This window comes from Colletotrichum orchidophilum (genome assembly GCF_001831195.1).
Source record: "Colletotrichum orchidophilum strain IMI 309357 chromosome Unknown Scaffold_97.1, whole genome shotgun sequence".
Lineage (NCBI taxonomy): Eukaryota > Fungi > Ascomycota > Sordariomycetes > Glomerellales > Glomerellaceae > Colletotrichum > Colletotrichum orchidophilum.
The window spans coordinates 157,498-170,068 of NW_019173053.1; the positions used below are offsets into that span (position 1 = coordinate 157,498).

At 53.3% G+C, this 12,571-nt stretch overlaps 3 protein-coding genes across 3 annotated transcripts; all 3 read left to right on the plus strand.

Annotated features, from left to right (window-relative positions):
- Window positions 1-818: 818 nt before the first annotated feature.
- On the plus strand, window positions 819-2,121 carry CORC01_10138 (uncharacterized protein; the record flags this gene model as incomplete). Its single annotated transcript, XM_022621767.1, has 2 exons — window positions 819-1,199; window positions 1,255-2,121. The coding sequence occupies 2 exons, from the start codon at window positions 819-821 to the stop codon at window positions 2,119-2,121; spliced, it is 1,248 nt and encodes a 415-aa protein (XP_022471772.1).
- A 3,506-nt stretch (window positions 2,122-5,627) lies between these two features.
- CORC01_10139 (histone-like transcription factor and archaeal histone) lies at window positions 5,628-6,653 on the plus strand (the record flags this gene model as incomplete). Its single annotated transcript, XM_022621768.1, has 1 exon — window positions 5,628-6,653. The coding sequence occupies one exon, from the start codon at window positions 5,628-5,630 to the stop codon at window positions 6,651-6,653; it is 1,026 nt and encodes a 341-aa protein (XP_022471773.1).
- Window positions 6,654-7,808: 1,155 nt separating this feature from the next.
- CORC01_10140 (phosphatidylinositol 3) lies at window positions 7,809-11,080 on the plus strand (the record flags this gene model as incomplete). Its single annotated transcript, XM_022621769.1, has 5 exons — window positions 7,809-7,888; window positions 8,013-8,199; window positions 8,253-10,731; window positions 10,782-10,986; window positions 11,041-11,080. The coding sequence occupies 5 exons, from the start codon at window positions 7,809-7,811 to the stop codon at window positions 11,078-11,080; spliced, it is 2,991 nt and encodes a 996-aa protein (XP_022471774.1).
- Window positions 11,081-12,571: the final 1,491 nt, after the last annotated feature.

Here is a 12,571-nt window from a genome sequence, read left to right on the forward strand (position 1 = left end):
AGACCTTGATAGTTTTTGTTCCACAGTCACAAGCCAAAAGAAAGAAGGAAAGGGGAAAAAACGTGTGGGGTCAGCCAAGGGATGTTTCGCACGCATTGCTTGCGTGCTTGCTACCCTTTGCTCTTCGTCTTCGTGCCCCAGATCAACAATGTCTCGTTCCTCGCTGCTGGGTTTCATCGTCAAAAATGTAGGTAGGTGCTGCCCTGATATTTGGCCTCGGAATCCTGGGTGCGTAGGCACAAAATGGACGGACGAACGTTCCGTGGGTACCTTAGGCGACTTGGGTAAGGTGCGGAAGCCCCCCCCAACAAACCTTGGGTGCCCGCTTACAGGTAGGTAGGCACCTTACTCATAGGTAGCTCAAGCTCAGGAACATGCATCCTTTCTCCCCCGCACCGCCCGTCTGGACCTCTGGGTATGTCTAAGCAAGCACGGCCACGGCCATCCGTAGCCTCGAAGACGTCACGAAGCAGCCAAAGTTTCTCAATCTTACGTTAGCCCACCGGGAAATCGACAACTGGCGGCCAAGGGAGGGAAGGAATGGGTAGATGGTGCCCATCGAGAGAAACCACAATCTTGACATCGACCTCAGTCCTTGATCCGATCGCCAATTGCTTTCTTTGATTCCCTGCTTCCTCTTGCGCTCTTCTTCTTCTAGACTTGTCCTTTCGCTCACGATTGACTCAATTGACGCCATTAATAAAGTACGACACGGCATCATTACCTCAACTTACCTTAACCTACGACACGTCAAGTTGGGAAAATAAAACGTCTCACTGTTCCGTCCAGCATCATTTGCAGCCACACTGCCGCCCGCAATGATCCTCGGACCGGTGTCGCTGCTCGACTGTCTAGTCTTTGTTATTTTCCTCACGCCGCAGCTCCTCATCCATGTCGGCTTCTTCCCAACGGTGCTCGCCACCCTTAGGATGCTGCCTTTCCTCGTGTTTCAACTGCCAACCTCGCTGTTCCACGAGCGATACCTCCTAAGTCATGACGAGCAATCGCCCTTTGTGCAGCGAGCGAGCATCTTCGAAGACCTGGTCATACGCTGCGTGCGTTACGCCTTTGCCAACCTCCCGACCAATATCGGACGTGTCTTCTTTTCAAAGTACATATCTCTGCCGTTTTTGCGGTTTCGTATGTTGCGGCATGGCTATCTCAGGTCACCTGCAACCTGGAGTGAGCACAAGGAAAAAGTGAGTGTAACCTACGCCCCAGTGCACAATGGCCGGTGGCTCAACTGAATGATAGGGCCAGCACGGCTTCGAAGGTGTTTGGATCCAAAAGGATGCATCCAAACCGCCCGACATTGTGCTTTACTACGCTCACGGAGGCGGTTTCGCTATGGGCTCCGCGTACTTTTACCTCGAGTTCCTTCTTTCGTGGCACTCGCTGCTCGTCCAAGCAGGTTACCGTAACCCCGCCATATTCGCCCTCGAGTACACCCTCGTGCCCGATAAGATGTACCCGAGACAGATGTACGAAACTATGAGGGGCTATAAGCACGTCCTTAACAAAGTCGGAGACTCCCGAAAGGTGGTCGTTGCAGGAGACTCTGCGGGAGCAACCCTGATATTGACGTTGTTGCTGGAGCTAGGCCATCTGAACGAGGCCCGGGCATTTAAAGAAAAGGGGGACGATTCCACCGCATCTGAAGGCGGAAGCCAGGAGCACTTGCGCCAGGCCTCAGAGTCTGGGCTTCCAGGGCTTTGCGTCTTGATTTCGCCGTGGGCCAAACTGATATCTAACAAGCATGAAAATTCGGCCAGCGATTTTCTTGATCGCGACACGCTCTGGGAATATGCGTTGCAGTACGCCGGAGCGTCGCATGCCTACGACAAGACCGCGTCGCCGGGGCAGTGCGCCGATCCTCGGGTGTGGGCGGAAGCTAGTCCACTTTGTGGCTTCTTCATCACGTACGGGTCAGAGGAAGTGTTCGCTCCCGACATCAAAGACCTGATTAACGTCTTGGTCAAAAGTACCGAGGTCGACAGTCGCAGCGAGGACGGGGGTATCCACGCCTGGCCTGTGGTTTCGTTGTTCTTGTCAAGCACCGAGGACAAGAGACTCAAAGGTCTGCGGACACTCACGTCAGCCATAAGAAAACACATACAGTAGAAGTCCGCCAGAGGCAAAGTGTCGTCAAAAGGAAAGTCTGATTAGATCAAGTAAAAACTGTCATAGACCGAGGCACGCCAACCTCGAAACCTGAGTTGGGATAACTCGGTTTCTACGGTCGTGGCCTCTTTAGCTGGTCTCCAGCTATTTCTCTTTGTTATCTTCATCCTTGGCCACCAATAGGAGGAAGCGCAAACAATAAAATTTAGTGGTTTGATTACCTGCATGATTGAGCTGCGTTCCTGCATACCGGGCCGTCCGCCGACGGTATATTGCGACGGTAGTAGGGTGATGTCTGTTTTTTTTTTGTTTTTCTTTTTAAACAAAAATGGCGATAAACATTTCGCGAGGACGCGTTGAAGGATGCAGACAAGTTCTTCGTAGCCCCGCTACCTTATAAAGCCGCCCCGACCTTTTGCGACGGGGCACTCAAGGGCCGTCGCAAAGCTCGGACGGGCAGGGAGCTGTAGTGGGTCTCGGATGAAGTCATGTGTGGTTCAAACAGTGACGAGTCGAGGGGGGCGATGGCTTTGCGACAGAAAACATCTTCTTCGGACGACGGGGTTCCCTGATGACGACGTGCTGCGAGAAGGGCTCGTCTGTCTACGGTGCAGGGAGGGTGCCAGCTTTAAACAGTCTTGAGGGCAGATGGCGGCGGGGTTGGACGATGTCCGGTGTCTCATGAAAACAAAGCAAGCTCGTCGATTTGTGGCCGCGAAGTATGTCGAGAATGGACGAGTAACGAGACAAGATTCTCTCGCGCTCAACCTTGCGCACACAACTGGTTTAGAATCTGAAAACAAGGCCGAGGTTGATGAGGGGAGCTGGAGCTGAGACGGCGAGCCGCAAAAGAGATCAGCCAGCCCGCAGTGCCCTACCTTGTGTGCTTGCTTCGGTTGAGACAGCCTTTTCAGCCTACCTCACGTTACTTCGCGCCTCGAGATGCAGCCACGTCTGTGATGTTGCGACATGCGGCAGGGGGAGACCTTGGCCATGTGGCGAGATGAATGATGACGCCAGTAGGCTGCGTCTTGGAGCAGGGCTTTCATTCAGCGTCGGGTGGCGTACAAAACAGCCGCGAATGTGATAACCGGAGATCTACAAGACGAAGATGGGGAGGAGAAAAAGAAGAACGAGAAGAAGCATAAAAGCGTTGTTCAAGAAGCGACATGGGCGGAATGTGAAAATTCGGGACGCCTTGTAGGCACCTCACCAATGAGAAGGCAGGTAGGAGTCCGGGACAGGTACCGAGACAGCTTAGCTAGCGTGGAAAGGTACCCCCCTCTCCATCAGGCAGGGGACTATCCGTAGCGGCTGTGCTTATGCAGGATTCGGGAAGGCGTGGCCACAGCTCGGGCATCCTGGGCCAATCAGCATGGCAGCGTGACCCCTGCTTAGGCGTGTTTTTTGGGGTGGGAAAGCAGAAGGCAGCAAAAAGGGGAGTTGGGGAGGAGCTCTGACCCGCGACGCGCATATAAACGGTGGACATTCCCACCGTGATCCATCGCCTGGACTGAGGAACCCGCCCGCTCACCGCGACAAGAAGGAGCCCACCCAGTCGCTGGCTGCACCTGCCACCGACCGCACCCGCACCGCACCACCGCACCGCATCGCCGTCGCATCGCCGTTCGCCGTCCTCGATCCGTGGCATCCTCCCACGGCCATCTTCCCATTCCCTTGACATCCACTTTCTTTCCAATCCAATCATTACCGTCCGTTCCAACTCAACCACCAACTGCAACAAGGTGCACATTTCCAGGTGGCGTTTGCGCCCAGTGTGTGTCTGCCTGTACCTCCGGGTTGTGTGTCTGCGGCTACCTGCCTGCCGCCTGGCCTTGCCTTGTCTGCCTGTCAGACCGACTGCATCCTTCCCATGGACGCATGCCGACTTTGAGGCTCGACTGACCACATCTTGCCACTAGGATTTGGAAAAGGTTGTCATCAAACTCTCCTCCAGACTCCTCCATCAGCAATCTACAATTCCGTTCAAGCATAGACCCTTTTTTCGTTTTGAATACCTATCTCCCACCGCTGCTTCAGAGCATTGGCCCGCTTCCGAAAGTACCGATGCTGGCCGCCCCGCACAGGGACACCTTACCACACCGAACACCCACCGCATTCAGGACTAAACCCCGAAATCCCAAGCTGACCGTACTCCTACCACCCCTGGCTCGCTAGACACACCGAAACCTTATCGAGTGTCACTCGCCAAATTTTGAGGTCTGACTCAGCAAGACGCCGCCTACACAACTAATACCGAGAAACTGTGGCATACGCTCATCAGGATCTTGGACGAGCCTTTCTCACAGCCACGCCCCCAACATCAACCATCAATCAACACCCACTCAGGCCTTATCCAGTCCAGAGGACTACACAGTCTCACTCTCGCGCCGTCTGCAAAGCCTAGATTCCATCGCGAAGCGACACCGGGATTGGCCATTTGCAACGCTGGGTCTCAATGTACATGCAGACTCGCTGTGAGCTCAGTGAGCCTGATTCTTCTGTACTGCAAGTGGCCGGTTCAGTTTACTGAATCCGAGGGCGGTATCATCCTCAACTTCCAAGCCTACAGGGAGACTACTGTCCTGCGCGACACCCTGCCATCGACCCTCTAGGTCTAGCACACTGTTGCAAACACGCTAGGGTGCTGAAGACATCACGAACCCTTCATGTTGTAGGCCGTGTATTGGCTTTGATCCTTTTCCATCGTCAATTGCTCCTGTATTGCGGCCCTGCCCAACATATTGGCTGAGGCTGTCCTACACACGCAAAACACTCACACTTCTCGCAAAGGTGTTTGTGCTCTGTCTCGTCTTGTTATCATATTCAAGCCAAGCTTGGCAGCAACTTCTTGCCTCGACTTATTGTCATCAACACCATACCTTGCCTTGGTTCTGCGTCTTTCGAAAATTCACGCCATCTGACTCCCAAGGGTCTGTGACGGTGGGACAACCTATCACCGCATTCACCGCACGCAGCAGCCCAAGGTGACTCAGGACTTATACGCCGTCTACCCCGGACCTAAGCTGTTCAGCGACTAGAGACGATCCACACCTATCATCATTGCCAGACGGAATCACACAAACGTTGCAGAATTGTTCGTGCTGAGGCAGTCGATATCCCAAGCGCGGATAAGAAGGGGGGGTGTAGGCTGATTTTGTATTCAAAAATCAGTCCCTGCTCTTCGCTTAATCATCCAGCGTCCCACGCCCACCAAACTTGGGTTGGAACCTTGGCCTTTTTTGGGGGGGGGCACCAGCCCGGGGGGGGAGGGGGGGGGGGGGTAGGGTGATTTTGTATAAAAAAACAAGACCCCTGTCCTCGCATATACAACCGCGGGCCCACAACCCACAATACTGGGTTGAAACATTGGGCTGTGTGGGGGGGGGAGACCAACCAAGGCCCCTGTTGGTTGCTCCCCCCTACCAAAAAAAAAAAAAAAAAAAAAAAGCGGCCATCAATTTTTCCAGAAGGCCCGGCGGTTGAGAGGGGAAAAAATAATAAAAATGGCGGACGACACGACCTACGCACCAAAGTCGCCGGACCTCTCTTCTTTTTTCTCGGCAGCACCCGCCCCGCCTACACCTCCACTGCACAGTCTGCAGCACTACCAGCAGCAACTCGGCAAGCTGCAAACCACTCCGACTGCTGTACCGCCGGTATATGAATACTCCTCCCCCTCGTCGCGCATCTCCCATCCAAGCCAGTCGTCTTCAACTCCTGTACACATCAAACAAGATCAGCCCCACTATCCGTCACCGGCGGCAATCAAGACGGAATTCTCTGCCTATCAGCCACCGCTGCATACCCATCAAGGCCAGCACCAGCACCAGCAACAGCAGCACCAGCAACATTACCTGTCTCCCCAGTACCACCAGGCGCCGCCACAACAACACCCATCTCCGCAACATCCCCCACGACTCATGCAAAGCGCATATGGGATTCAGCCCGCCGTCAACTACCAGGACCAGCAACCTCATCAACCCCCCACACCACAAAGCCAGGGATTTTTAGACCAGAAAAGCTTCAGCGTCACGCCCCAATTACACGACATTCCGTACAACCCGGATTCGCAACTTCTACCACAAACACCCGGTTCAGCAACCATGCCTCCCAGAAAGAACACAAAGCAGGCGGACTCGCCACCTCCAATTGACCCTTCCCCTGTCCGGACAAAGTTCCCTACAGCGAGGATAAAGCGCATCATGCAGGCTGATGAGGAGGTTGGCAAAGTTGCCCAGCAAACTCCCATTGCCGTCGGCAAGGCTCTTGAGATGTTCATGATTGCTGTTGTCAGCCGAAGCGCGGAAATCGCCCGGGAGAAGAACTCCAAGCGAGTCACGGCTCAGATGCTCAAGCAAGTCATTGAGACAGATGGACAGTACGACTTCTTGGCTGACATTGCCGCCAAGGTTGGTGAGGAAGAGAAGAGAGGTGGTCGCTCCAAGGCCGAGTCGTCGAGCGATGAAGAGATGGAGGTTGAAACGAAGAAGAAGGGCAAGGGTGGCCGTAAGAAGAAGACTGCTGCATGAGCTATCTCACATTCAGCTTGGGGCTAGGGAAAATCTCCCATGATGAGAAATATGACAAGGATTATGAGGATTGGCGTTGGACCGGCTAAGGTAGCATCTACATCGGCGTTGGGTGACACGGCGATAAACTCGTCGAGCCGTCACCTGGAGGGGTTTACATGGTTTATGGAAATGAGGAACAAGCGCTGCTTCCTCGACTTGCATCCCATCATCGGCTTGTCTTCTGTATGTGCATCGAGCCTGTCTTGGACATGCCTTCATACAATTTTAGAATGAGAGCATATTATTATTGTCTGCGCACCAGGACTACTGGAAGGAAGACTGGACGGCTATGAAGCGCATTTTCAACCATCTTAACGAGGTACCTTCACCGGGACACGTCTCATGTGGAACTCACTTTACACTCACTCAGACACCCTGCCCAACTGAGGAGGCTACTTCTCCCTCGCTGCAAAGTTGTACTTACCTCACTTAGTTACTCAAAGTAAGACAGGAAAGTATCGTCTTCACTGCAGCTCCCTCATTGCTCTCTTTCCTCGTCTGTCAATGAGACTTTTGCTTCTCAGCCTTACACTGAAAAGAGAAGACAGTAAACAGATGCAAATAACGTCACATATGTACATAAAACGATGCTGCCCCGCAGACAGGGATTCGGCCGCCGCCCCCATTTGTCCTAGCGCAACATTGATCCTCTCGGGTCCGGCACTCTTGCTCTCGAGGAGTAAAGGTGCGGCTGCTCCCCCCTCCCTCCCTTTTGGTCACCGTGGCTCCGCCCAAGGTTCATGCTCGCTGAGGTAACCGGCGAAGTACTCTAATTTGAAGCCAGAAATTTTAGGCACTAGTACTGGGAAACGGCGGGTCGTGCATGGGGCATTCCTCCCACCTTCCAAGTCATGCCCTCAGATTAGTGGACAAATCGACTTCCAATTCACGGCGGAGAGGGAGCTACCTATCTGCATCGAGTAACCGGCCACCGTGTGTACCAGGGCGTCCGTCTTCTCTTGCGTGCTGCTCGAATCAATTTCCCAAAGTCTTCTGAGCTTCCCGCCATGCGAACCCATCCCTCGACCTGCGAATCCCATTCATGTCCATGATCAAATGAGGCACCGAGCCTCGCTGCACTTGCATCCTTCTTTCAGCTCCGTGGCGTAACCAATGTCGTGGGACCTGCTCAAGCGATTCCTTGAGTCCGACGTCTTCAATTCGAACCCCTTTCTCTCGGTCTCCTACCTTTCGTGAGCTCCCCTTTCTTTGCGCCGAACCCGTTGCGGCCATGCGCCATGCTTCCAAATGACGCTGTCACGGCAATTGGCGATTGAGATGCTCTCTCTGCTAACCCCTGATCTCTCCTTTATTTAGTCGCTACGCCGACCATGTGGGCATTCATTATGTCCTGTGCAATAAGCTGCGACAATTCCCCTACGAGGATATCGAGTTCTTCTTGCCGCAGCTATGCCACCTTATAATCAGCGTCGACAACGAGTCCATGGCCTTGGAGGAGTTCCTCCTGGACTTGTGCGAAGAGTCCGTCACCGCTGCGCTTCTGGTTTGTGTAGTACCCCTACTGTTGCGCTGCCGCGTTCGCTCACAAGCTCCCAGACTTTCTGGCTCTTCCAGACGTACCTTCACGATTTATCATCCAATCCGCAGTCCAAGGCCTTTCAAACATGCCGGAGGGTGTACAACAAGGTGCAGCATATTGTGTTCGGCCTGCCAGATGCCGCGAGGCACGACAAGATCAAGGAGAACATCTTGCCCGTCACAGTCCTAGCGAGCTTCGTCTTGGCCAGTGTCGCGGTGCCACTCGTTCCCCAGTGGGCGGGACCGCTCGCCGTGGCACAGGCTAGGAAGCCTCAGCCGTCCGATGACCTTATTTCCGATTCTCGAGAGAGCAACCCCAAGACAGCGCAGGTGACGCGAGCCCACACGGTGACGGCTGGGAGCACGAGGTCTAGGCGTACGAAGGATGGAGGACGGATGGTCAGCGCGCCGGATCTGGTATCCCCGGGTGTCGCGTCGGCTAATTTGCAGCATCGGTCGACAGATCCCTCTCCGTCGAGGCCGGGTTCGTCTGGCTCCAAGACGCCTATCGAGGTCAAACGTCTGCCCTCTCATCTTAACATGAAGAATGACGACGCCCGTCTAAGCTCCTCCTCACTACCGCTTCCCGAGCTACGATCTCCGAGGTTGGCCATCACGAGACCGGCAACCCCAGTATCGGCAGGATTTCCCCCACGCCCTAATGATGCTCTGAACAGGAGACATTCCCTTCACTTCAAGAGCGGGGCGGCTGGTTCTGAGTTGACCATGTTGCAAAAGACAAGACTGCTGCGCCAACACTACTTTAGATGTGAGACGCAATTCCTGACCGCGCTAGAGGGTATCTCCAACAGGCTTGTGATTGTGCCAAAACCTGCTCGGCTCAGTGCTCTTCGTGCGGAGCTGGCTCTCATTGCGCAAGACCTGCCGGCGGAAGTGGACGTTCCAGTCATTTGCCCACCCACGCTGGTGGATGGCTCCCCGGCAAAGAGTCGGCATCATCGAATTGTCCGTTTGAATCCAGGAGAGTCGACGGTACTGAACAGCGCGGAGAAGGTACCATATCTTCTCATGGTTGAGGTATTGAGAGATGACTTCACATTCGACCCGGATACGCCTGACAACAAGAGGCTTTTGGCCACTCTATTGTCCGACCCCGGCCACACCCGACGGATTTTCGACCTCTCCGACTCCCCCCGCATACATATAGCGCCCAAAACTCCCGAGACCATCATCGACAGCGTGTTTGAGCCGGTCTCTGGAGACTTGGGAAGCTCTCCCCTGATCAAGCCCTACGATGACGATCCTTTCCAGAAACCCCAAGGAAAACAGAATCCGCCTTCGCAATCTCAACGTCTTCCTAGCGCCGGCACATCTGCAATGTCGACTGTCATGTCAGAAATCGCAACTCCGCGCAGTTCTGGCACATCTACCTCGAGATCGAGCAGCCCAACCGGCCCACTCCGAAAGATGACCCTTACCGCGCGGCCTAATGCTGTGATTGATCAACCAGATTTCTCCGCATTAGCCACGCACATGCGCACCGCTTCACAGATGTTGGCTCAGCTCGAAGCTACGAGCGGCAAGCGACCACGACATGAGGTACAGGCAATCAGAGCCAAGATTATTGCGAGCATGCAAAGTCTAGAAGAGCAGAGCTTCGACATGGACGAGCAGGGCCCGACCTTTGACACCATCATTGCCAAAGCCTCTGCCGCACAGGCGAACTCTGTCGTACCCACCGAACCCCCGGAAGCCGAGAGTGAATCTCCTGTTGAGCCGGGACCCAACGCTGGTGCAGGATTGGCGAGAATGGAGAACGATATCAAGACCGGTGGTATCCAGAGTAAGGGCGACCGCGACGATCCTAGCGCGGCTGTCTTCGGCGAGGCGTGGCAAGCGAAGAAAGAACGCATTCGCAAGACTTCACCTTATGGATGGATGAAGAACTGGGACTTGGTCAGCGTCATTGTCAAGACTGGAGCCGACTTACGCCAGGAGGCGTTCGCTTGCCAGCTCATTGACGTCTGCCACAAGATTTGGGTTGACGCAAAGGTCAACGTCTGGGTTAAACTCATGCGGATTCTTGTCACAGGGGAGTCCTCCGGTCTCATCGAGACGATCACCAATGGCGTATCGCTGCATTCCATCAAGAGGAGTCTCACGTTGTCATTGGAGACGAGTCCCGGCCAGAAACGCCGGTTTGCTACGCTCAGAGATCACTTTGTGAAGGCATTCGGTGCTCCGGATAGCGAGCCGTTCAAAGCGGGAGTAGACGCCTTCAAGCGCTCACTGGCCGCATACAGCATGATTTCATACATCCTACAGCTGAAGGATAGACACAACGGCAACGTTCTGATCGACAGCGAAGGTCACATCGTCCATATAGACTTTGGTTTCATGTTGTCCAACTCGCCAGGCTCTGTAGGTTTCGAAGCGGCACCTTTCAAACTCACGCAAGAGTATATTGAGGTGCTGGGTGGCATCGGGTCCGATGATTACGAAGACTACAAGAAACTCTGCAAGCAGGCTTTCCAAGGTAAGTTCTGCATTTAGCACCGGCACACGACATGGCTAACTCTCTCTCAGCTCTGCGGCGGTCTGCGGATAACATCATCGACTTGGTGGCCATGATGGGACGTGACTCAAAGATGCCATGCTATTCAGCGGGAGTTGTCCAGGCCACCCACAATCTTCGCCAACGCTTCCAGCTCCAACTGAGTGCGGACGAAGCGGAGCAGTTTGTGGAGACTGATCTGATTGGCAAGTCCCTCGGCAGCTACTACACACGGCTGTGAGTTTGATTAGTGTTCCCACACCAAATTCTCGTACTAATGTGTCTCTCCAGTTATGACACCTTCCAGTATAGAACGCAAGGCATTTACTAGACAGGTTGTGACGACGGAAGAAACTTCGATCAACAAGCTCTCGAAAGCATTGGGACATGAACGTGCATCTAGGCATCTGGGCGGCGTTGCGGTTGAATAGACGACTGAACTGACTAGGCTAGTAATGACGAAGCCGAGGAACGATCCTCTCGGTCATTTTTTATGATTTGATGGGGAGGGAGAGTAGTTATCAAAAGAGGCACAGCAGATAACTGGCCGCTGAGGGGTTGAGCATGATGTATAGGATACCGAAATAAGCTGAATAACACTATATATTCAAGACGTGATGCGATTACCTACGCTGAGGTCTTGTAACAATTTGTAGCAGAAGCTGCACTTTGTGAGGCAGATGGGAGTGGCTCGGATCGAGTCCTACATGGGCGGAGTAGTAGTGGGCTGGTACTAAGTTAAAATGGTGGTTTTCTTTTAAAGGGAGACATGAGTAGTTTTACAGCTTGATGGCTAGAATCCACACGAGAGAGACATGAACTGACTTGATATCCATGTTCGACCGATCCTTTCGCACCAAGTGTCAGCCGCCATTCTTTCATTATCCTCAAGAGTATGCAGCTGCAGATTCAGTCCCCCAAGTTCGCCGCGCCTGGAGAAAACGGTTGTGTCTTTTAGGCTGCTAGCCTCGGATAGTCTCGGGATACTACGCGCAGGTCACTCACTTTGACTGAGTTGCTGAGAGAGTTACGGTGATGAAACGCGCGACCTAGGGGGACATTCAAGTACGTTGTACGTTCTACTGCCATAAAATGTGCATCTTTATTGCCCTCTCACCATCGCCCTTGGATTCATCATCATACGTAGCACCAGAGACGTCCGATGATGGCCGTTGGCGTTATATTAATACCAGTGATCTTCGATCTTCAATCTTCACGTAGTTGAGGGATTTTGTGACCAAAATCGTCTAGTTCGCGAGTCTAGGGCGAAATGTCTGGTCATGTATGTGCTGCTCCTCAAGACGGTGGACTATATAGAGTAGATCTAGTTCCGACGACATGCGAGTTCCCTTGGTGTAGCTCAAGACGTTTAGTTATGGGCTTTTATCTTTTGAAAATCTCCCTCTTTTATTCCTCTACGAATAAGAGAAAGGCAACGCAAGAGGAGACGGGTTAACGATTTCAAATCGTCATTGATGGATTGTGTAAACGGGTTTTGCATATTACGCTAACACTGGCAGAGAAACCTGCCAGGTCTTGGGCGATGACGGCGCTTACTGTACCGCTGAAATTCACTAATCATCATTTGCGGCAAATACCGAAAAAGTAGAATGGCCGCAGGAAGCCAGATATGTAGGCTGATATATAGGCCTGCTTGTCAGTGCTATCTGGAGACACGTTGTTGCAGAGAGCAACAAGGAGTGGACTTACTATTGCCCCACCGGATCTCGTTGACAGCTTGCCATTCATTCCTGAGAGTGCCATCGTTCTGAACTAGGCACTGTATACCGAGGCCAGTAAAGAGTCGATACCCAGACTGCTT